Here is a 24,541-nt window from a genome sequence, read left to right on the forward strand (position 1 = left end):
GACTGGCACCAGGTTGATTCTCGCAAATGCAAAATTCGTGCCCTTTATGGTCTAATGCCGCAGTTTCTCTGATGTGCTTCATCTTTAGTCCTCCGATGCATTTCTCAATGTTTGCCAAGTTCCTCTTGGGTGGTGCGTTCAGCAGGGCGACGACCTTTAGAGGCTGGAATTCCCTCTCCCAACATCTCTGTGAAATCCCATCTCTTCCCAAGTTTAAAACTCAATTAAAGACGCACCCGTTTACTCCCTGTCCCTGTTATTGAAATGTTTATGTGCTGACTCAGTTCTTGTGATTGCAATCAATTTGTCCCTCGTTTTGTTTCTCCTGTCTCTTTTACCTTCATTTGTTGAGTTTTTCTTTTTGTTTCAGGTCCAAATGTTCCCTGTCATGCAAAGCGAAGCGTCATGTGTTTCTACATTTCCAATGAGTGAAAATCGAACTGAAATATATTCCCATTTATATACTTAATTTACCCATTCAAGTGACAAGCCATGACTTCCTGTTGATGATGACTTCCTGAGAACACAGTGATGATCAGCAAACGGTTGTTGAGCTGCACAAACCATGAAATAGCAATAAGATAATAGTTTCATTGTTTGAATACTCATTTCCACTGTAATAATTAGGAAGTTTAAATCAACTGGAGACGGTAACAGTGTTTATCGGCCCAACACACACGGAGGAGGATAGTTTGAAGTTGCAAACGGCAGAAGCGAGTCGGGGGTGGGGTCAGAAAGCTTCCTCACACCTCAACTATATAAACACAACTTGTTATTTTAATAATATAACAATACCATTATTACCAAAAACTATTATTATACTAATATATTATTAAGTGTACTTGAGTGTTATGGAAGTGTACTCTCTTTAAGTGTAAGTGTAACTCTCTTTAAGGACACTAGGCTACTATTATCTGCAAGTTCAGTTTGGTAAAAATATACTTTTAAAATGTGTACATACAAGTGGACATTTAATACAATAGAGCACACTTCTGTTTCACAAGGGTCAAACTTACTGAACACTGACGGCACTGCAGACAACAGGGAAAAAATATCCTTAAATACAACTAATGCACTGCAACTCAAATTGTGCATATAGGATCAAATAAACAAATAGGCTTATCGACTTCCAAAATATATTTTTGTTGACTATCAAAGCATTTTATTGTATTAATTACATATCAATGTGTGATTTTAGGGACACTTTACTTTATTTTAGTCCAATATTCATTTCTGTTGTAGGCTCACTGCTTAAAGTCCTGAAGCAAAAGCATTGGAGAACTGCTCTAAATAAGATGCCATGGCGTCCCCTAGTGGAGTGAAGAATAACACCAGTCCCTTCACATCTAAATGAGCTCATACTGTTTGTCATACAGGACAACATTGATATCTGGCCTTGGAAAATCTTCACCTCTTATTCAAGTATTATTAAAAATGTGTTTTATAAGCATATTGCATAGTTGTGCTTGGAGTCTTAATTAAATTAAATTCTGCTGACATCATTTTTGGCCAGGCTGTCATACCAAGAGATTATGAACAAGTGCAAAATAAGAGAGAACCAACGAAATATTAATAACTGAATATGATGTGGTCCATGTATGCTTTTTCCTGTGAGCTTCTTGTTTCTATGCATTTTTTTCATAGTAAAATAAAACCTGCAGCTGTAGTTTGCCCTTGTTTTTTTTTTTGCAAAATAGTTTTGTCAGATAAATACCTTAACCAGGTTTAGTGCTTTGTTCTTCCCTCATATTTTAAATAAATTATATATTATTTTCCTCATATTTTGATGGTTTAATGGAAATTGTAGGGTCATTACAACAAATAATTGGACAGAGCTGGCAACAGCATATGTTTTCAGATGTATATTTATATTTTTACATTGTTTTAAATATTTAAAAAAAATTCACTGATGAATTTCCCCTGCATACATATATCTTTTCTTTCTCTCTATTACATTAAAAGGCATTCTTGACACATGGTGGAACAGGAGACGTCCCAGTCCTGTTTCCAACCAGTTTCTCAATTATCCTGAATGATCCTTTTTTTCCCCCCCTCAATCTTCAGGTAATGCCCAAATTCTTCATCAAGTCTGATTCATAAGAAGGTCAAATTCACACTCCAGAGACGATGCTTCAGTTTAAACATGATGCTAAACACAGTCATTATTATTTCCAATTGATTAGAACAATTTCATAGATCCAGGTTTGTTTGAGAGTCATTTTAGCATGTGAAATGTTCCTATGCAACACTAAATGAATCCTGGGAAGAGAGCCTGCAGGAGCAGAATGAGTCCGACCACCATCAGACCACAGAGGAACAGCACCAGCCACAGCGGGAACGATCCTGAGAAACACAACAGCGTTATTCACACACCAACACGGCCTGATTTAACAGTGTACAAAAACAAGAAGTTGTTCTAACTTAGGTCGATATGGAAAAAAGACTGCAAAATGAGTATATTAAAAACAATTAAATGCCATACAAAATACCAATGGCTCGATTGACCAATTAAAATTGAGAGCGGTGTAAAAATTACGAATATAATCAAGTCAAGTTAGATTGTATAGTGCTCTACACAATACACACACACACTCTTCAGCCTTTTAGTTGCATTTAGCAGATCAGAGCGGGGCGATTTTGTGACAATACAATCAATTGAGCAGGTGAGATTTACTATATACTATATACATCACCGTACACAGGTATACTGTATTTATGCATATAAAGCTGGACATCCTTATATAAGCAACTTTATCTAAAGAGCTGGACGATAATAGCAAGATCTCTCGTGCCATCTGATTCATGCAGTACTTCTGTGCAACTTTAAGTGCGATCATGCCATACTTACTCCGGTTGGACAGCGCATGTATCTGACAGCGGCTGTCGACAGCTACGCTCAACATCACCACTTCATTATCACCCTTTATGGCTTTACTTTTAGGAGCGTCAGGTAAGAACGCCAGGTCTGTGACAACGATGCCATGAGATTCCTGGATGAAGTACAATTTCTGGAGGGAGAATCAGAAGAGAGGGTCAGTGCGGATATACTGGCTCTGGGTCGAGGCCTAGTGAGCTGCCTTGTTGTCTACTGTGTAAATAGGCAGAGAACTACTAAACGAGCATCCTAACAGAGGGGTCATCTCATACGAGCTGAAGTGCATCATGCTAAAAGTGCTAAGATACTCGGGTTATAATTATACACTAATATTGAGTACAACAGTCCATTTAAGAAATAGATGTTCTTATCTACACTACTGTTCAAAAGTTTGAGTTTTTTTTAAAGATATATAATACTTTTATACAGCAAGGACACATTAAATTGACCAAAAATGACTTTTATAATGTTGTTAAATATTTATATTTCAAATAAATAATACATAAATGCTGATTTTTAACATTTCTATTCATCAAAGAATCCTGATCAGTTATTTTAGTATCATTCAGATACTATTATATATTTTTTTAAATATTTTGACCTAGTTTTTATTTTTATATTTTCTGTTTTCATATTTGTTTTAGTCATTTTAATGTGTTTTTACTTTAATGTAGTTTTTTGTTAAATATGTCTATATAGTCATCATCACTTTTATTTTCAGTTTTAGATGTGGTTATTTTAATACATCAAGTTAAATTAAATAAAAATGAGAAATGTTGCCTCGTCACCTAGCTGAAATAAATATATATATATATATATTATTTTTATTTTAGTTAATGTTTATTTAATTTTTTTTAAGGTTTTAGTTTTAGTTAACTACAATATTCCTGATAAATATGCAATATGCATCACACAAAAATATGAAGCAGCACAACTGTTTTCAACTGATAATAATCAGTAATGTTTCTTGAGCATCAAATCATCATATTAGAATGATTTCTACAGTCATCAAGTTTTAATAAAACTTTATTTAAAGAACAGCACAAGTATGCCTATATTGAATTCCTATGAAAGCAGCTGAATAGGTTTAGGAACACAGTGAATGGGTCTCATTCATGAAACATTCGTAAATATACGAGTAAATATGCGAGTGATTTGCGCGTAAAGAGACCTTCCCGAAAACTCTTCTCCTGATTCACAAATACTTCGTAAACGTCGGATGTGATAGTGAAATGTGTGTGTTAATGAATTCCAATCAGTCGTAAATGGGATGCGCCTGCACGCTCATTCTCAATTACCATAAATCCCACCCATTAAATCCGACTGACAACTATATATGGGCATCATATTATGACATGAATGCGAATTTAAATTTTCTATTTCTTTAAAAAAAAAAAAAAAATCTATTTCTATAAAAAAAAAAAGTTTTATTATCAGAAGTTCATTCAAAACGCCAAATTTTATTTTCAAGCCTACATAGTGGCGTATCGGGTCCTAAAAAAAAAGGAAGCTTGGCAGCATATTACAGATGCAGTTAATGGAGTTTCATCTGTTAATCGAACATTCCCAGAAGTGAGAAGAAAATGGTTCGACATTAAGCTTGAGAGCAAAAAAACGAATTAGTTCACTTCGGAAAAATAGTATTCAAACTGGAGAAGGACCACCATCGCAGATGCTATTACTGGCTCTCATAATAAGAAAAACCGTATGTAATTACTATATATAATATTTTTTCAAAATGCTGTGCAAATATGTACCCGATTAAGGTGAACTAAAATGCAGCCTTATTAATGAGCAAAACGTTCGGGTGTTAAGCGCACTATTTACACGTGGCTGGGAGCAGGTGGAGATTTCTTGTGTACCAACTAACATTTGGAAAATACGAACATTTTAATGAATCCGAAAATTTACGCCAGAACCACTTTACACACGATTTACACAAAAATTCGTTCTGCTCGTGTTTCATGAATGAGACCCAATGTGTGTAAGTGATTGGTGAAACGGCGCATGATTCTGCTGTTTGTACCTGCAGGGAAAACGCTATATAGATGCCCACAGAACCCGTCACCGTTCCAAGACCAAGAAATGTTCCCGAGTCACTGAGGAGGAATAACACACAACCATGAAACACATGACAATTCACCATAACACTGATTACTGCATAAGATATACAGAGATATTCCCTCTACCTCACTGCAAGACAAGATATAACTTCATTTCCACAAGGCTTCGTGAGCAGCGGCAGGAAGGCGCGACCGTCCCATTTGGTGATGTAGCATTGTGGGGGTTTGCGCTCCCGTTTGTGAGGGATTTGGATCGTATAGAGTCTTAAAGCGTCTTTCTGGTCCTCTACTTTTGCAAACCTGTTTTTAAGCAAGTGAGCAAAAACACAATGACAAAACATCAGCACATCTGACAGCCTCTTGTTTGTTACTAGCCGGCCCTTTCCACGAATAGGGTACACACTTTGGTATCACATTACTTTTTTCTACAGCACTAGTGACTTGTGATTTAGTGAACTGGTTGAACCGACTCAAAATGAGCCAATATCCAGGAGTATATGATCTAGGACTGCCACTAATGATTATTTTTGTAATCGAGTAAATCGGTCGATTATTTTGAAGATTAATCGGTGAAAATGAACCATATGAAAATAGACCTAAGCCTTTAAAATGACTTAAAATACATTTATAATAACAATGAGGCAATGGTATTTTATTCAAATAAAGTATCAAAAGCAAGTAATCATATGGTTTTATAGATCAACACTGTTAAAATTCATATAATACACAATCATGTACATTATGTATTATAATAATTGCCTGCAAAGGGCACGACGGCTGGGGATTGTTGTTGTTGTTTAACATACGAGATCAAATCCTTGTTTAATATTGGCAAGACGACATTTAATTCAAATGTTTAATATTTGGCCACTTTACGATAGAAATGCTTCAGCCATTGTAATTTTTTGAACAGGAATATGTGGGCACGCAAATAATTAAAGCGCATATATATACACTACCGTTCAAAAGTTTGGGGTCAGTGAGAATTTTATTTTTATTTTTTGGAGGAAAGAAATCAATACTTAATTTGATCGAAAGTGACAGTAAAGACATTTATAATGTTACAAAAGATTCTATTTCAAACAAATGCTGTTCTTTTGAACTTCCTATTCATCAAAGAATCCTAAAAAAAAAAAAAAAAACTGTACAACTGACAGACCAACAACTGTTTCAACATTGATAATAATAATAAATGTTTCTTGAGCATCAAATCCTCATATTATACTGATTTGTGAAGGATCATTTGACACTGAAGACACTGACACTGGTGATGCTGAAAATTCAGCTTTGATCACAGGAATAAATTACACTTTACTATATATTCACACAGAAAACAGCTGATTTACACTGGAATAATATTTAATACTATAACTGATTTTTGTTGTATTTTCATCATCAAATAAGCGCAGCCATGGTTAGCAGAAGAGAATTCTTTTAAAAGTATTTAAAATCCCCAAACTTTTGAACGGTAGTGTATATATATTAGGGCTGGGTAAAAAATATCGATTTCTCGATATTAATCGATTCTCATTTTTACGAACCGATATCGATTCTTAAATCTCAAGAATCCATTAGTCATCCTGTTTTCATTTGATGAATGAATGGAACATTGTAACGCTCATCCCATCCAATAAATCGCAATAATCTTTGTGCTTTGTTACTATTGATACTAAATAAAGTCTCAAATTACGTCCATTTTATTACGAAATTCAAAAACATAAATAGCGTTTTGGCGCTGTGGCGTGAGATCGCTCTGGCTCAGCTCAGCTCAAGAGAAGCACATGATCTCCTCTTCTGCCTTAATAATGCCAGTTACAGCGTGAAATAAACATGAATGAACGTCTGAAAGTGTGTTAAAAGATAGAGTACAACTTACCGAAATCCGTATCATGTCACATGGAATCGCTCAATCAGTGTTTCAACCGTGGAAAGACGTCAGTAAAACAACTTGTAAACAATGTAACGTCACATTTACCTCAGAAAAACCATGTGACCATAAACTCGTTAGTCAGCTAGAAAAATTAACTCTAAAGAGGAGCATTTTGCTAAATATATGCACCATATTACATATTCATTATCATTTTTAATGTTCTTCGATATTTAAAGCATGTTTGAATAAATCTGGCAAGTTTTTATGACAGCCACCATTTAAATGTTTATATTTCATATAACTTTATTATTATAAAAATAAATAAAAGTGTAATTTAAGTGTTTGTATAGCTACAAATCAGTTCATTTTTACCTTCAATATTATAGTACCGTAATTCCTCAAATAAAGACCGGTATTCAAATAAACGCTGGGCCTCTGATAGTGGCCGGGGGCGTGGTCAACGCGGACAAATAAAGGCCGGTCTCAAATTAAGGCCGGGGAAAAAATAGTGTACACTCAAAGACGGACGCGCTCAGCGGTTGTCATATCACAACTATTCAGTGTTTTTAACCACATGTTTATTTTAGGTTTCAGACATTTAAATAGATATGATTTATAGCAAAACAATAAATTTATAGTTTGTAAAATACACAATGGTGTCTATGGAAGCAGCAATAACAATCCATTCATATATATTTGGCGACGTGTTTTATTCATATCAGATACACAGTGTGTAAGTAACTATAAAGTTTACTCTATTCTTCTCCCAGTTCACCGGCCACTTACTTTCATGTATTTCGGGAGAAACTGAAGAATTCACGCGCTGTAACGTAACAAATCCAACAGACAGGAATCTCTGAACTGCGGTGCCCATCTCACGTTACAGATCAAGATCATTTATAAAGGGTTTTAAACGACAAAACAAACTCACTTACACGGATTTGAGAGTCAGAATAGAAGATAGTTGATGACATGGTAAGCAAGTTTGTTAATATTTAGATATAAAAGCGCTACATCTGTCATATAGCGCTATTTTGGCTGTGGTGAACACGTGCCAAGCATGACGCGTCACCATGGAAACTTGGCTGGCGGGCGAGCGGTAGAGGTCTGCTACCCGACCCGAGCCCGACGGGTCCCGAAAAATGTGCGGGTTTCGGGTCGGGTTCGGGTTAATGTTAATGAACAGCCTCGGGTTCGGGTCGGGTTCGGGTTTAACTAAGAAAAACGAAATAGGCTATATAGTTTGCGTGCCGTGTGCTTTGCCTGCTTGCTGTGTTGTGGTGACCGGCACGCGCGAGAGAGAAAGTATAGGCTACGTCCGCAGATGTGCAATATGTGCATACAGGCTCTCTCTCTCAAATATAATGATATATGAATATAATATTTTTAATTATTTGTTTTATTTTATCATATCATTTATATCACAAAACTGTTTTGCGCATGTGCTACCGCTCTCGCGCGCTATTTCAGTCACAATACAGACAGCCGACGACAACAAGCAAACCATGAGTCTGATAAAGCAAAAAATTACTTGGTAAGTTTTTTCTCTTACTGCTGTGCTGCCTGCTGATAGGGCCGCTGCGCCTACATGTATTTGTTTAATATGTCAGTCAAGCAATCATTACAACATAGCATATTGCAAAAATGGTATTGCTGTGAGAAACAGAATGGACCTCGGGTTCGGGTCGGGTTCGGGCTTAATATGTAAATGTAATTGTCGGGTCGGGTCGGGTCGGGTTAAATGATCGCGGGTACGGGCCGGGTTCGGGCTTCAGTTTAAAGCCCGTGCAGACCTCTAGCGAGCGGGGATCGCGAATTAGAAATAAAGGCCTGCCTCTAATAAAAGCCTGCTTCAAATAAAAGCCGGCTACCATCTGCAGTTCAGGTAAATAAAGGCCCCGGCCTTTATTTGAGGAATTACGGTAGTTTACAGCATTAGTTAAGAGATTTGTTTTCCTTGAGAAAATTTGCCATGTATTGTACCCGATATCCAAAATAATCCATATTGAATCGAATCGAAATCGAATTGTGAAATTTGTGTCAATACCCAGCCCTAATATATATATTAAATTGTCTGAATTAATAATAGCACTATGCTACAGTATGGATTTTATATTGGTTTAATATGTCGTGCATGCTTAGAAAACGATCTATTTATGAGTATTTTTCCAGTTACTCGACACGGTGAAATTGCAATCAAGGATTTTCTAAATAGAGTCCTCAAATTGAATCAAGGAATCAGCCCTAGATCATATGATGCCGGTTTTTGCCAAGCACTCCAGTTAGCCCAGAATGACTCAAGCCCTATTTTTTAGCCTGTTCGTGTAAAGTGGCATCTGTCAGGAAGTGTGCTCAACTCGCCTGCATGCCTTGTAGCGGTACGTCTTCTCTGTGATCTGAGGCATGCTTTCATGCCAACACAAACCCACGGCCAGCTGATCGCCGCTCCACACGCTGCACGCGAAATCACGGCCAACCGTTACAATGTGCTACATTAGGAAAGAGAACATAATAATTGGACAAACCACATTTGAAGACAACCGCCAACATCAGCACAATATTCACAATAGAGAAGCAGCTCTTAACTGATTTAATGAAAATCTTCACTGAACACAAAAGCTACCTTTTTATCATGACTGATGTCTATATCCTCCAGTTCATCATTGTGGGCTTTGAAGTTAAACTTCTCCTTCAAAGAGGGGAACTGCAAAGAGAGGAAACGTGTTGAGACAAGGACAGTGCTTGGGAAGAAAGTGCACAGCCTGATGGGAAAGCTCACCTCCCACACCCTGACGCAGCCGTCGGCCCCTCCGCTCAGCAGAAGAGTGAGGTCAGCACTGAAGCGCACACACTTCACGCAGGGGTCCTGTGGGCTGAGGTCTCCCTGGACGACACCAACATCCTCCACTGAGACCTGAGGAGAGTCCTGCTTCATCTGGGGTACGTCTCCTCCTCCTCCATCTGCGCTCTGGCCTTTCCCGCCTCTCTTCCTCGCTGAACCTTTATCTCCCGCTCCTGTTAACAAGCGCAATGGTAAAACCTATTTTTTTATATATATATTAGAAACATGAAAATGGGTATACATGACTATGAACCATTTTCACAGACTTTGTTACAGACGAGACGAAGTTATTAACATTGTAAAGATTTTTTTTTAAAGTACCTGTCAAAAGTTTGGGAAAAAAAATTTGTTATGTTTTTGAAAGAAGTTTATTCTGCTCACCAAGGCTGCATTTTTTTATTCAAAATACTGTAAAATTGTGAAATATTATTACAAATTTAAAAAACTGTTTTTGTGTGAATATATTGTAAACTGTAATTTATTCCTGTGATCAAAGTATTTTCAGCATCATTACTCCAGTCTTCAGTGTCACATGATCCTTCAGAAATCACTCTAATATGATGATTTGCTGCTCAAGAAACATTTCTGATTATTATCAATGTTGAAAACAGTTGTGCTGCTTCATTTTTTTTTTTTTTTGTGGAAACAATGATACTATTCAAACATTTGTGGTAAGATTTAAAAAAAAAAAAAAATTAAATTAATACTTTTATTCATCAAGTATGGATCAAATATAGGTCAAAAGTGACAGAGAAGACATTTATAATGTTACAAAAGATTTATATTTAAACATTTAATAAATAAATGTAATAAATGCTGTTCATTGAACTTTCTATTCATCAAAAAATCCTGAAAAAAGTATCACCATTTCCACCAACATTTTAATGTTAACTGTCAATAATAATAATAATTTGTTGAGCAGCAAATCTTCATATTAGAATGATTTCTGAAGGATCGTGTGACATTTAAGACTGGATCACTGGAATAAATGACATTTTGAATGTATTAAATTAGAAAACTATTATTTTAAATTGTAATAATATTTCACAATATGGTTTCCTGTGTTTTAATTAAATTAATTGCATCCTTGGTGAACAGAAGAGAGACTTTTAAAAACGTTAAAAAACAAATGTATCCAAACTTTTGACACGTACTGTACATGTTCATTAAAAAAAGGACATTTACAACAATATACTTTGTGTTTTATTGCCTTGAAATTAAAATACGGACGCTGTTTCACTCGGATACACGCCACAATAGGGAAGAAAAATCGATCACAATCGTTTCATGCTGATCTTAACGCTGCTGTGTGTGTGTTTCTAATGCAACGGCTGATGGCAAATTTGTCTCTTTCTCTCTTCTGACTACCGTAATCAAACTCACCATAATTTTTCCCCTCTTTTAGAAAGGTCATAGAAATGCCACTGTGGATTTCTTGTGATATTGGGTCAAATGGGAATGAAACAAGTATATTTGTTGTAGTTTGGACTATGATGACTTCCGAGAATCCCTGAATGTGAAAAGGGTCCATATTAACTCATGAATGTGTAGATTTGGCCTCTACTGACCATCTTTAGCAGCAGGTTTAGCCTGTTTGGCCAGATGATGACTGAACTTCATCAGGCTACAGCTGCCATCCTGTCCCGCCGCGATCACATCCCCACCCAGACACATGTTCATGGTGGCTCGCGTGTCTGTTTCGTGAGTGTGCAGCAAGGTGGCGCTGTGCACACCACCGACCAGCTCCAGACTCAGGAAGTGCTGCGATGAAATGGCAACACTAAACACCAACGAACCAAACAGTGGAGCTTCTCAATAAAGAATCATTATGAATATTTGAAGCCAAAGACAATTTTTTCCCTAAAAAGAAATCAATAAAACAAGGTAATTGTAAAAGCACCTAATTCTACTTTGTACCCTTATAATAATACCTTATATATCCTTAAATAAATAAAGTTTTCATGTGTTTTGTTGAGTATCATATTTGATATTATACCAGGCTTTTATAGCTGATATAATATAATTAGGGCTGTCAAATGATTAATCGTGATTAATCACATCCAAAATAAAAGTTTTTTTTACATAATATATGTGGGTGCACTGTGTATAATTATTTTATATATATATAAATACACACACATGCTTGTATATATTTAAGAAATATTTTCATGTATATACTGTATATAGATTTATATATAATTTATATTATATATAAATATAAATATTTTATATATAAATAATATTTTTTTCTTAAATATACATGCATGTGTGTGTATTTATATATATACAAAATAATTATACACAGTGCACCCACATATATTATGTAAAAAAAACTTTTATTTTGGATGTGATTAATCACGATTAATCATTTGACAGCCCTAAATATAATATAAAAGAATAAGATATACACATGTAATTTGGTTCAGATGCTGATATTTATATGACCAAAAAGCTTGTAATGTAAATCAATGAGATCTTCATAACAGTGTACAGCGAATACTTACATAAATATCAGTTGTCACTCTATCAATAATGTCTTAGTAAGATTATATTTAAACGCTTTATGATCAAAGCTCTGTAGTTTCAAACATATAATGCAATGCAATGCATGATTGAGAAATGAACTAATAAACCTTCCTCAAAAGCCTGATGATCATATTTGATACTCACATTTGAACATGATTTTATAAAAAAAAAATACAAAAATATGCAAGTAAAAATATGTAAGGATAATCAAGTAAACCTAAGTTGCTTTAGTCCAGAATTATATAATTACATAATTATAATTAGCCCTTTACTTGTTAAATAAAGTCTAAACTATCAATCAGACGATTGAATGCTGTAGATTGTGTGCAACAGGTTCTTCAGAAACGTTTTGATCGTGTTTATGGTTTGTTAAAGACAGTACCACTCCATTCTTGATCCCGGTCTTGGACGCGCCTCCTCCTCCAGCTGTGAGGATCAGTCCGGTCTTCGGGTCGATGTTAACAGTATAGAGAGGGAAGGGCGCTCTGTACAGCTCAGGAGCTCTGCGTTTACCCATGATGCTCTGTGATCTCTGGACTCCGGTCTGAAAGTAAATTACTGATCGTTACATACAACTCCACAAAACCAATTCACAAGCAAAGTGAAAGAGAACCGCAGATGATTGTTGATTCGTCATGTCCTCATCATACATCTCTTGATATACTGGATCAACTATTAAACAAAATTTCAACAGATGATATCATATATTAGTACGTTTTAGCCTAAATTAAGTGAACATAAGTGTGGTTTGAGTTAATGCTGACCTTTTTGCTATTGACATTTATTTTTAATGGGAAATATTCCAGGTGTTTCCACTTCTTCTTTCTCTAATTAAAATGTTTCAAACAAAACATTATGGTTTTAATTAGAGACGCACCGATACTAAATATCTCCAGCACTATTCAGATATCCGCTGATACCGATAGTTTGATTTTCTTAAGGAAAAAAACTATCCAGAAACCCTCTCATGTGGTACATTACTAATATTAGAGGTTACAATTAACAACAGAGCTCAAACTATTATATTCAATAGCTTTTTATTTTCACATGTAATAATTAGGGGTGTAACGACACCCTCATGTCACGATTCGATACATATCACGATACTGAACTCATGATACGATATTATTGCGATACTCCAAGACATATGATAAAAGATGTAACAAAAAATGTACTGTTGATTTAAATTATAAATTTGACATTACATTGTGTGTGTAAATGAATAGTCTTGGACTTGTTGCTGATAACCCAAAGCACAGAACGATAGTGACACCAGAATAAATAAATATTCAAGATTATGAAGCTGAAAATACAGAATTATTTTAGACAAATATGCTAGATATATTTAAAATAATGTAGGCCACTTTTTAATGGCATTTGGCATTATCAGGAGGACCCACAAATATTCCCCCATTGCATTATTATATATCACATTCAACATTATACAGTAGTTTAATGTAGTACTGACACTTAAACTCTGAAATTTTTGTTTTGGGTGAATTATACACATATTATCACTATCCACGATACATATTGTTGCATTTTTGTATTGCGATATATTGTGACATGATACATTGTTACACCCCTAGTAATAATCATATTAAATAAAAACTGAAATGTTTGTATGCATCATAAACGCCTGTCTTCAAGGCAAATTTATTCTAACATGCATATATAATTAACAGTAAATATTAACGTCTTTCTCGGTTGAAACACTGATTGAGCGACTACAAGACATGATAGGTTTCAGTAAGTTGTACTGTATTTTTCAACATATTTTTTGATCTTTTAATGCATGTTTTTTCATGCTATAACTTGTCTTAAAGTGGAAGAAAAGACTGCCAAAATGCCATTTATTGTATGAATTTCTTGATAAAATGGACAGAATTGGAAAGCTGAGACTTGTTTCTTATCAGAAGTAATGGAGCACAAAGCTCTTTGCGATAACTTGATGGGAGGTGCTACAAATAATGTTTGGTGTCGGGAAACACAGCGAACCTGACCGGGGTCAAATACACTGCTTTTATCAAGCTATTTTTAACTGTTAACGTGTTATTGTCACATTAATTTGTCCTAAATTGGGAGTTGCAGTCTTAACACATTTTTCCACCCCCTTTTGATTGACAGGATATAATCGACTCTGATCATCGGCTATTTATAAAGAATACTTGCTTTTATCGGCCGATACAGATTATTGGTCGATACATCGGTGCATCTCCAGTTTTAATTGGTATCAGTATTCATCAATATCCCTGTCCATTCTCTTTCTGAAAGGAGTGTGTATGCTGTAACTATACTGTATGCATCTATTTCCCTAAATAAGCCGTATAAATCAGCACAATGCATGGAAAACTGTATCTCACAAAGCAATGCGCTCAATTCAACCCTTTGCGATGAATGAACATAACCTTAATCTGTATAATATCCCTTCAACAAACTAAAGCCAGGTCAATACAACTATATTCCAGGAAGTGACATCATTTAGGTGGGAAAACAGATCATCATCACAGTATTAGCAATGGATTTAGTGAATGTTGTGAGGTTTTGTTATAAGATGGCATGTAACATGTAACATATTCCAATATGTTTGATAAAAGTTCAGAAATGAGTCTCAAATTTCAAAAGACATTTAAAAACATTAAGATTAATGAGCTAAGATGATTGTTCTTGGCCTACTTCAGCTCTGTATTTCCATCCTGCTAGGTACCCAGTTATTGTTTCTATTCATGTATATAATAATAAAGTAATTAATACAATTTTGTTTCTAAACTTGATCAGAACTTTTTATGAATGTATAGTGTATCATTTGATAGACAGATTTCCTTCCATTACAACAAATATGTGATAGCCTATATTAGTTTTCAGAGTTAAAGGTGCTCCACAACAGCAATGAACAGCATAAGAGAGACTTATGAACACATCTCAGAGATCATACACCACTGTATGTTGTTATTTAACAATATAAACACTGAATCTCTGGGTTTTATTCACTGCAGCCCCTTTATCTGCTCCTTAATCTCGTTAGCTCAATTTACCAGTCGCATTTCCAATCAACAAGACACGTTAAACCCTACACGTCTGAACACTAGAGAGACAGTTTCAGCTTTTAAACCCTTCCTCTCTGTTTTATGTCTGTATGTTTGTTGTCTTTGTGCGCTATCTCTCTCAGTCTCTCTCTCTCTCGGCTCGAGCCGCTTCGCAGATGTCAGTTAAAGCTGTCAGTGTTGGTCTAAGTCACCGCACCTGAGTCTGCCAACGCACTCCAGTCTCTTACTCCAGTCACTCCCGTGTTTAGTGGACATGCCACTGTCTCTTCCCCCTGGATCTCTCACAACATTTGTCAAAGAACCACCATTTACTTCCTCGGTTTCCCTAGATACACGTCAGCACAGCGTCACATCCTGCGCGCCTGCGTCTCTCGAGCCTCCGCGCGCACGCTGGCTGTCACACGCGCGACCGTAATACATGTAGTAATAATACCATAGACATAATAATTTTGTCTATGAATAATACAACTGGAAGTCAGAATGGAGTAAACTCGTTTGAAATGCTTTGCAAGGTTGTTGAATGTAAGCTAAACAGGCCTGCACAGATTACAGAAGTTGAGTTTTATAACAATTAAACCAAATTAAATAAATTAATCGTTTTAATTCAATTACATAGCTACCTAACTAAATTATGAATAGATATAGCCTATTATAATAATAAAAAAACGAACAACTTAAAAATAATAATGTGTTTGTAGCATAACGTGGTGTTGTATGCAAATGAAAAGTATACAAATGAACTATACATTCGTTGTTGTTTTAGTGAGTTGCCTTTTGGAAATTGTAGCATTTATTTACCTTGACATTTTTTAACTACATTTTGACGAAGGGCCACTTCATCATGAAGTATTTGGTAATGTTTTTTTTTTTTTTTTTTTTTTTATATTTTACTGTTACATTGTTTTATCTATTAAAAAGCTATTCGTTTTTATTTATTATTTGACTGTTATATATGTATAATCAGCATGTTACTTCATATTGTCTCACTCCATCCATGCTTATTTTAGAAAACTAAAACCATAAAAACATGTTTGTACTTGAAATGAAAATAAACGTCAACTGAAATAATATATATATATATAAAAAAATAACTTATTTCAGCGCGTTGCAACTTGATGCACTAAAATATCTAAAACTAAAATACAAATAAAAAGATATTACAGTTCCCATTTACTTATAAACTAATATGTGTGTGTGTGTGTGTGTGTGTGTGTGTGTACAGTATATATACACACACACATAATATACACATATATTATATAAACACAATTTTTTTATGTATGTATAGAGAGAAAGCTTTTTCTGAATGTGTTTGTGTATATATATATATATATATATATATCCATACTTTCAAGTATTCTACCGATGATACTACATTGGACATATGCTTTATTTATTTATACATACATACATAACATTATTTTCAAAGTTACTACTCAGGCTTTAATTCAACTGTAAAATAATCAGCTGTAAAAAGTTAAACACTGATTTGTCAAGGTGAGTTTCATTGCCATCTTCCTTTTCATAGCAGAGAGGAAAACAAAATGGTGTTTTCTGGGAAACCGTGACTCAGCAATCAACATTTAAGAAACGTTATTTACAACAATCCAGAAGTGTCAGAGACTCTATCACCCCCTGATCTCCCTCCGAGCAAGCGTTCACACTGCAGCAAACACAGAGCTTTTAGCATGAACTGGACAATGCTTGAGCTGCAGAAGAGAACACGACTAAACAAGGTGCTAAAAGGTCAGTTTCTTCACTCTGCTTTCCCCTGAAGCTTTAAAGTCCCAAACTTCCACATGTATAATTAAGTATTCCATAATTGTTCCCCTATGAACCTCTGAGGCAAAGCGAATTTAATAATTACCATGCTCCCTGTCTCCCTCGGGTTCTCACTGCGTACTTAGCAACCAGAGCCTGGGAATATATATTAATCACAGCAAACAGTGTTGAGGTGCACAGCAGTGACTTCGGGATATCATCCACAGACACACACTCATGTGATGTCACATTCATGCTTGAGTAGATGTGATGTGATGCATCTGTCAGGCATGATGTGTGTTGATGCCTTCTGTATGCTTTATAAAGGTCAGCTGCCTGACTATTGATCACTTGTTCAATACTGAGTTTCAGTGGAATAATCAATACGACCCTGAGGTGATGTCAGTGGTGTCAGACTGTCAACGTCAGTTTTAACAGTAGCTAAAACACGTCATTTTATGTAATGCTATTGATAAACGTTAAAGCAACCCTTCTTGAACATGTATGGGCCTGTTCAACTGCTAAATACTGGCCCACAGCTATCCAAACACACACACATTTAGCCCTCACTGCGGTAAAGCAACTTCCCTGTGTGTATGTGTGTGTGTGTGTGAGAGAGAGAGATCTGGGTATTTATATATTTAATTAAAAACCTTATTATGTGACTTTATGTTACTTCATATCGTCTCGCTCCAAACCAGGCTTATAGTTGACTAAAACTAAAACCATAAAACATTTTTGTTGCTTGAAAATAAAATAAATGTTAACTGAAATAAAATATATTTAACTTATTTCAGCTAGTTGCAACTTGATGCCCTACATTAAAACTGAAAATAAAATAAAATAATAATAATAACAAAACAATGACAAAAACACACTGCAGAAATTACTAGAACTTACTAAAAGTAAAATGAAAACAGAAAATACAACAATAAAACTCATTCAAAATAATAAAAAATACTATAATAATATCTCAATGATTTCAAATCAATGAGTAGGCTACTTGTGTTTTACACTTGAATCCTTTAGCAATATATTTGTATTCTTTACATTTTGTTTACACTGAGAGTGTTTACAGGTTTGTAAATCGCCTACATGTAAAAAGCCCTAAGCAAAGGTTTTTTTTTTTTTTCTTGCATTGAATTTAGGCTATATTCATAGAAATTTGCTGTAGGGTTTGTAACAAGATGGGCTGAATAATTGTAGCTGTTGACACAGTCTGGCCAGTGGCCAATCCTACTATAGAGAAGGTTACGCTCATGAATATTAAACAGGATGGGTGTTTGGACACTCACAAAGATACGTCAGCACAATCAAATGAATATTCTTGTCGCAAGCCGACGCCATAGTACGATGGAGAAGTCTGATTCATTTCAGCGAATCGGTTCGCTCTGAAGGATCGATTTAGAGGAATCGATTGAATCGAGTCATCGCTGAAAAGTGTTCCCAAAAGTCTTGTGCGGCATTTTACGTCCTTATTTATTTTGTATAAGCATATGCTGTTTATAACTATGTTTCCCATGACATAGCCTACATTCTGCTTTCAACATGTCATTTATGTCTTACTCCTTTCCTTCCTTAAATTGATAAATTTACATTTTGCTAAATTCGATTACGAATTTTAGATAACTAAGCTGTCATTCTTCGACATTCTTAGAAATATCTTCTTTGGAGTTCAACAGAAGAAAGAAACTCATACGGGTTTGGAACAACATGAGGGTGAGTAAATGATGACAACATTTTCATTTTGGGGTAAACTATCCCTTTAACTCAAACTTTCTCCATTAGAATGATTCGCTAAAGCTTAGAGAATCGGTTCGTATGAATCATTAATAAGAACCGGTTCCTCCACGAATCGGACATGATGTTCGCTTGCATCTAGAAAGTGAGGACGACTGAATCTCCGTATATGTACACAGAGACTCAATGAAAACTGCCAGGTCTGGTCTATCAGGGCAGGAGAACTGAAGACTGAGCCAATATCTTCTGTTTTCATCCTTCAAACGGAAAGTCGGATGATTATTGATGACTTTTGGTGGGGGGAAAAGCCTTCGAGTCAAGCATACGGTGATTTTCCTGCGTTTTACGGGTGATTTTGTGATTGATCTGTGCCACACTTTACATCTTCGAATGACTGTGTTATGTTATGTGGATATGTTACGGATAAAGGCAGCGCTGCAAGATAAATAAATCCACGTTTTCATCACTGAACATCTGGGGAAATCCCGTTTTGCACGTCTTGTGGTGATTTCACTGGTGAAAATGTCAGGATATGTACCATTTCTTAGCATAACAGAAGACAGCAGCGGCGTATTGTGAAATGCATTTCCATATTTCGGGAGCGCAACATGTATTTCCTGCGTGAATCCTGATGATGCACAGGAAGAAGAGAAATGCATTATAATAACAGACTGTATCTGGCCACGATACGCACTCCGATCACGATCACGTCTGTTCTGTCCATTTAAGCTTTTCACAGGGTGTCATGTCGATCTGGGGCGAAACTTCTCGTTCAATGGTCGTATCTCTTCCTTCCTGATGTTCTTCATCCATGCGAGGATTCACCATGGAAACCCACAGTGAGCGCTGGTGGACACCGAGACTGGATCCTGGATTGGGAACAGAGAGTCTCATGGATGTGTAGTAAACGGCTTCCCTTTTTTGTCGCCAACTTGCTGGGCCCTGTCTTTGCAGACATCAGGAAAAACAAAAGGCGTGTAGCTTCTCGAAGTGCCAAAGCGCCAATGCCACGAACATGCATGCAAGATCTAAACATGCGCCATGACAATCAAGTGGCGACTTCGGATCTGATCTCAGGATTGGACGTTACCCGACACGTTTCAAGCGACCCAAGCGCAATGTTCTTAGAGCGCCGGTTGCATTAAAACCCAAAAGGAGTACTAGCCTAGTTTTCATAGCGTTTTTCACAATCCAACGCCCAGAATGCCTCGAAACCGGGCTTTCTCTGAGCCGGAGTATTCTGCGGAGTATTCGGCGGACTGTTCGGTCACCCTGCCCTCTGACCCGGGACAGGCCGTGGGACGCACACACGAGGTGACCGTACGCAGCTCCGGCTGCTGCCTGTGTCTCCCGCGGTTCATGCGTTTAACTTTCGCTCCAGACTCTCTGGAGAACCTCTACCAGACGTATTTCCGGCGGCAGCGGCACGAGACCCTGCTGGTGCTGGTGGTGTTCGCCGCCCTGTTCGACTGCTACGTCATCGTGATGTGCACCGTGCTTTACTCCAGCGATAAGCTGGCGTCTGTGGTCGTGGCGTCGGTGGGACTGCTAGCAGACGTGCTCTTGTACGTGTTGTGCCGGTTCGGTCTTCTCCCCGACCGCGTGACCCGCCGCCTGGTGCCCTACGCCTTATGGGTGCTCATAGCGGCCCAGATCTTCTGTTACCTCGGACTGAACTTTGCCCGCTTCCATCAGCCCAGTGATACTGTAGGCTGGCAGGCTTTCTTTAGCTTCTCCTTCTTTCTGACGCTGCCGCTGAGACTGACCCCTATAGTTCTGATCACGTCTGTGTCCTGTGGCGTACACACACTGGTCCTCGGCGTCACCATTGCCCAGCAGCAGCAAGAGGACATTCAGGGGGCGGCTCTCGGAAGACAGGTGAGAAAAATGATGGAGAGATGGCAGGAGTCTCTTAAAATTAAAGGTTCTTTATTGGAACCGATGGTTCCGTGAAGAACCTTTAACATCCATGGAATCTTTCCATTCCACAAAAGATTCTTTAAAAATAAAGGGTTCAAAAGGAGGTTTTCACAGTGGTGCCATAGAAGAACCTTTTTTGGTTCCCCAAAGAACCTTTGAGTCAACAGTACAATTTAAAGAACCATTTAAAAAAAAAAAAAGTCTCTACAAAACCTTTTCCACTACACTTAATAAAGTTTCGACACCAAAAATACTTTCTTTTTTTTTGGGATCAATGGTTCCGCGAAGAACCTTTAACATCCGTTGAATCTTTCCATTCTGCAAAAGACTCTTTATACTCTCTTAAAAAGGAGGTTTTCACAGTGATGCCATAGAAGAACCATTTTTGGTTCCCCAAAGAACCTTTGAGTCAACAGTACAATTTAAAGAACCTTTTTTTTTTTTTTTTTAAGTCTCTAAAAAACCTTTTCCACTACACTTAATAGAGTTTCGACACCAAAAATACTTTCTTTTTTTTTGGGATCAATGGTTCCGCGAAGAACCTTTAACATCCGTTGAATCTTTCCATTCTGCAAAAGACTCTTTATACTCTCTTAAAAAGGAGGTTTTCACAGTGATGCAATAGAAGAACCTTTTTTGGTTCCCCAAAGAACCTTTGAGAGTCAACAGTACAATTTAAAGAAGTCCACAAAGTCTCTAAAAAACCTTTCTCCACTACACTAAATATAGTTTTGACACCATCCATGGAATTTTTTCTTTTAAGAAATATTCAATGAAAGGTTATTTGTGGGCGCCACAATTGTTCTTCTTCACTCTCAAAACAAAATGTATTGGGTTCGATGGTTCTTGTGAAGAACTTTTAACATCCGTTGAATCTTTCCATTCCGCAAAAGACTCTTTATACTCTCTTAAATAGGAGGTTTTCAGTGATGCTATAGAAGAACCTTTTTTGGTTCCCCAAAGAACATTTGAGTCAACAGTACAGTTTAAAGAACCTTTTTTTTTTTTTTTTTTTTTTTTTAAACCTTTTTCCACTACACTTAATAAAGTTTCAACACCATCCATGGAATTTTTCCTTTTAAGAAATATTCGCTGAAAGGTTATTTGTGGGCGCCACAATTGTTCTTCTACACTCGTAAAAATATATTTTCTTATATATTCTTATAAATATATCAGTGTACCTTTCAGTGAACAGAACCATTGTTTGTCCTAGTGTGAAGTCCACAAAGATCCTAAAAAACCTTTTCCCACTACACTAAATAAAGTTCCTTTACCTTGAACATCGAATTATTTTCCTTCTAAGACATATTCACTGAAAGGTTTTTTGTCGGACCTGAAATTTTTCTTCTACACTTAAAAAAAATACACTTTAACATCCAGGGAATCTTTTCATTCCACAAAATGTTCTTTTTATGGGAAAAAAGAGACACTTTATTTTAAGGGGATGTAGTTACACGTTACTACATGTACTTACTATAGTAAGAACAGTAAATTAAGCATAACTACAAGTAACTAACCCTAACCATAACTCTAAGTACACAGTTAATTAATAGTACTTATTTGAGTAAGTACAATGTAACTACTGTAACAACCTTAAAATAAAGTGTAACCAAAAAAAGTTCTTTAGATTTTTAAAATGTTCTTCACACTAAGAAAAACATGCTGAAACATGCAGATTCTTTGGGAAACCCAAAATGGTTCTTCGATGGCATCACTGTGAAAACCCTTCGGGAACCTTTATTTTTAAGAGTGTAAATGAAGCTCAGCTCCTTCTGAGGATTCTGATCAAAGTCTGATTCATCTGGTGTTAAAACCTGAGAAACTCAAAGACTCAGTGTCAGTGACAACAATCTTTATCAAATACATACATATATATATATATATATATATATATATATATATATATATATATAACCGGTACTTACTGTATAAGAAACATTTTCTCTGAGTTACAAATCCAGCTGCCAATGTTTGTGTAAAGACGTGCTAGTTCATAGAAAGGATAAGATCCCATAATGTTAACAAACATTAAGTAAAAAAGAGCAATTAATTTGTTATAGCATTTATTCATCTTTGTTAATGTCCGTTATAGTTTCTGTTAGCTTATAGGTCCACTAAATAATATTAACAATATTAACTTATGATTTTAATAATGTTGAAATCAAATGTTTTAGAAGTATTATTCATTGTTAACTAATGTAGTTAATAATGTTGGAACCTTATTGTAAAGTGTTACAGATATTAAAACAGATTTGATCAAATTTAGGATTTAATGCATAATACTCATTTCTAGATGGAATAGTTTTTGTCTTTTATGCTACTAATTATTTAAGAAATGGTTCCTACATTACAATTTGAAATGTCTTACATTTTGTTTACTAAAATAGATTGTTTAGATGATTCGTGAAGAAACATCTGCAGGCAGACTGAATTAAAGATTCAGAATTATATTGAATTCAATTTTTACTTTATAAATCATCGGATCTCACATGTGAAATTCCCCATGTAGTAGCTACCATACACTCTTAAAAAAAGGTTCTTTATTTATATTTATTGAATTTTTGACAGGTTCTTCATAGTAGAAAATTATTGTTAAGAGTTTAGATTATTAAAATGAGAAAAACCTGGTTCTTTTAAGAACTGATCACTGAAAGGCTCTTTAGGGAACCAAAAATGGTTCTTCTATGGCTGCGAAAACCCCTTTTTGAAACGTTTATCTTTTATCTTTTAACCAGCGACCTAGAGATGAAGTAGATATAAATTTAGATACACTCTAAAAAATGCAGGGTTGTTTTAACCCAAAGTCGGGTTCAAAAATGGACTAACCCATGTGTTGGGTTAAACAATTTAATTTAAAAATTAATTGGTTTGTCCTTATTTGACCCAAATTTGGGTTGAAACAACATCATCATTTTTTAGACTGTAAGTTTAGTTAGCTGAAGAAAAATACTGTATAATATATTATTTAAATTGTAAAGCATTTAAACATAATGGTAGCATGTTGTACTGCCCTACATTTCTTTAGTCATGAACATAATAATGTTACAAAATCTGGTCTTCAATTTTTTAATGCAATATATATATAATAATAGAATTTAGGTTTTTGGATGAAATATGACTGTGCATGCTTTCATCAGATTCAGGTGATGCATCATAAATATATTTGTGGTTGTTATAGTTGATATTGTGCATGTGTGCGCGTGTGTCATGCTGTCGGTCTATGGCTCTGCAGTCGTAAGATGGTAGAAGGGGCCAGAAGGGCCGGCAGGTGTCCAGCCGAGATGCTGAGCTCTTCTTACTCAGCAAGACTGCAGCCCCGAGAGACGTAACACAGAAAGCAGGGTATTAGAAAGAATACATTACAGAGCAAAAACATCGAGTCCACGCTTCATAGTGGCATTACTGTGCAGTGCAGGTCCTTCTGTGATAGAGTGAATCTCACAATGTCCAGGTCATTTCACCCTAAAATCAAAAGTAAAAAAATAATGCATATTTTGGAACAGCATGTGTTTGTTTGTTTGTTTTTCTGTGTGTGTGTGTTTTGTGCAAATTCTTATTACTGGAAGGTGAAAAAAAATGATATTGTTATTTTACATTTTAAAATATTTATACATCATGGTAGTTTTTAAATAACTGCAATTTACTTAGTTCTTGACAGTAATTTCAATCACTTTGTTTATTGTTTTCATGTCAATTATTTATGTTTTCTAAATCATATAAACTGGCAGTATTTGGAATAACTGTTTTCAACATTGATAATAATCAGAAATGTTTCTTGAGCATCAAATCATCATATTAGAGTGATTTCTGAAGGATCATGTGACACTGAATTCAGCTTTGATCACAGGAATAAAATACATTTAAAATATTTTACATTAGAAAACAGTTCTATATTTT

General features: G+C 35.8%; 2 protein-coding genes across 3 annotated transcripts in view; one reads left to right on the forward strand and one right to left on the reverse strand.

Annotated features, from left to right (window-relative positions):
• Positions 1–1,944: 1,944 nt before the first annotated feature.
• preb (prolactin regulatory element binding) lies at positions 1,945–15,575 on the reverse strand. Its single transcript, XM_056263108.1, has 10 exons — positions 15,420–15,575; positions 12,559–12,720; positions 11,219–11,411; positions 9,588–9,823; positions 9,432–9,512; positions 9,170–9,297; positions 5,065–5,238; positions 4,902–4,974; positions 2,849–3,008; positions 1,945–2,343 (listed from the first exon to the last, which is right to left on the reverse strand). The coding sequence occupies exons 2-10, from the start codon at positions 12,691–12,693 to the stop codon at positions 2,249–2,251; spliced, it is 1,275 nt and encodes a 424-aa protein (XP_056119083.1). The 5' UTR covers positions 12,694–12,720; positions 15,420–15,575; the 3' UTR covers positions 1,945–2,248.
• Positions 15,576–19,459: 3,884 nt separating this feature from the next.
• Positions 19,460–24,541, forward strand: part of adcy3a (adenylate cyclase 3a) — a 55,154-nt gene continuing 50,072 nt past the window's right edge. For both annotated transcript variants that reach the window (XM_056263109.1, XM_056263111.1), the window contains exon 1: positions 19,460–20,602. In XM_056263109.1, the coding sequence (XP_056119084.1) occupies positions 19,928–20,602 (675 nt within the window). In that variant the 5' untranslated portion in view covers positions 19,460–19,927. The remainder of the gene's footprint in view (positions 20,603–24,541) is intronic.

The sequence above is a fragment of the Rhinichthys klamathensis genome, unplaced genomic scaffold, assembly GCF_029890125.1.
Source record: "Rhinichthys klamathensis goyatoka isolate OS25496 unplaced genomic scaffold, OSU_Roscu_1.1 h1tg000198l_1, whole genome shotgun sequence".
Taxonomy (NCBI): domain Eukaryota; kingdom Metazoa; phylum Chordata; class Actinopteri; order Cypriniformes; family Leuciscidae; genus Rhinichthys; species Rhinichthys klamathensis.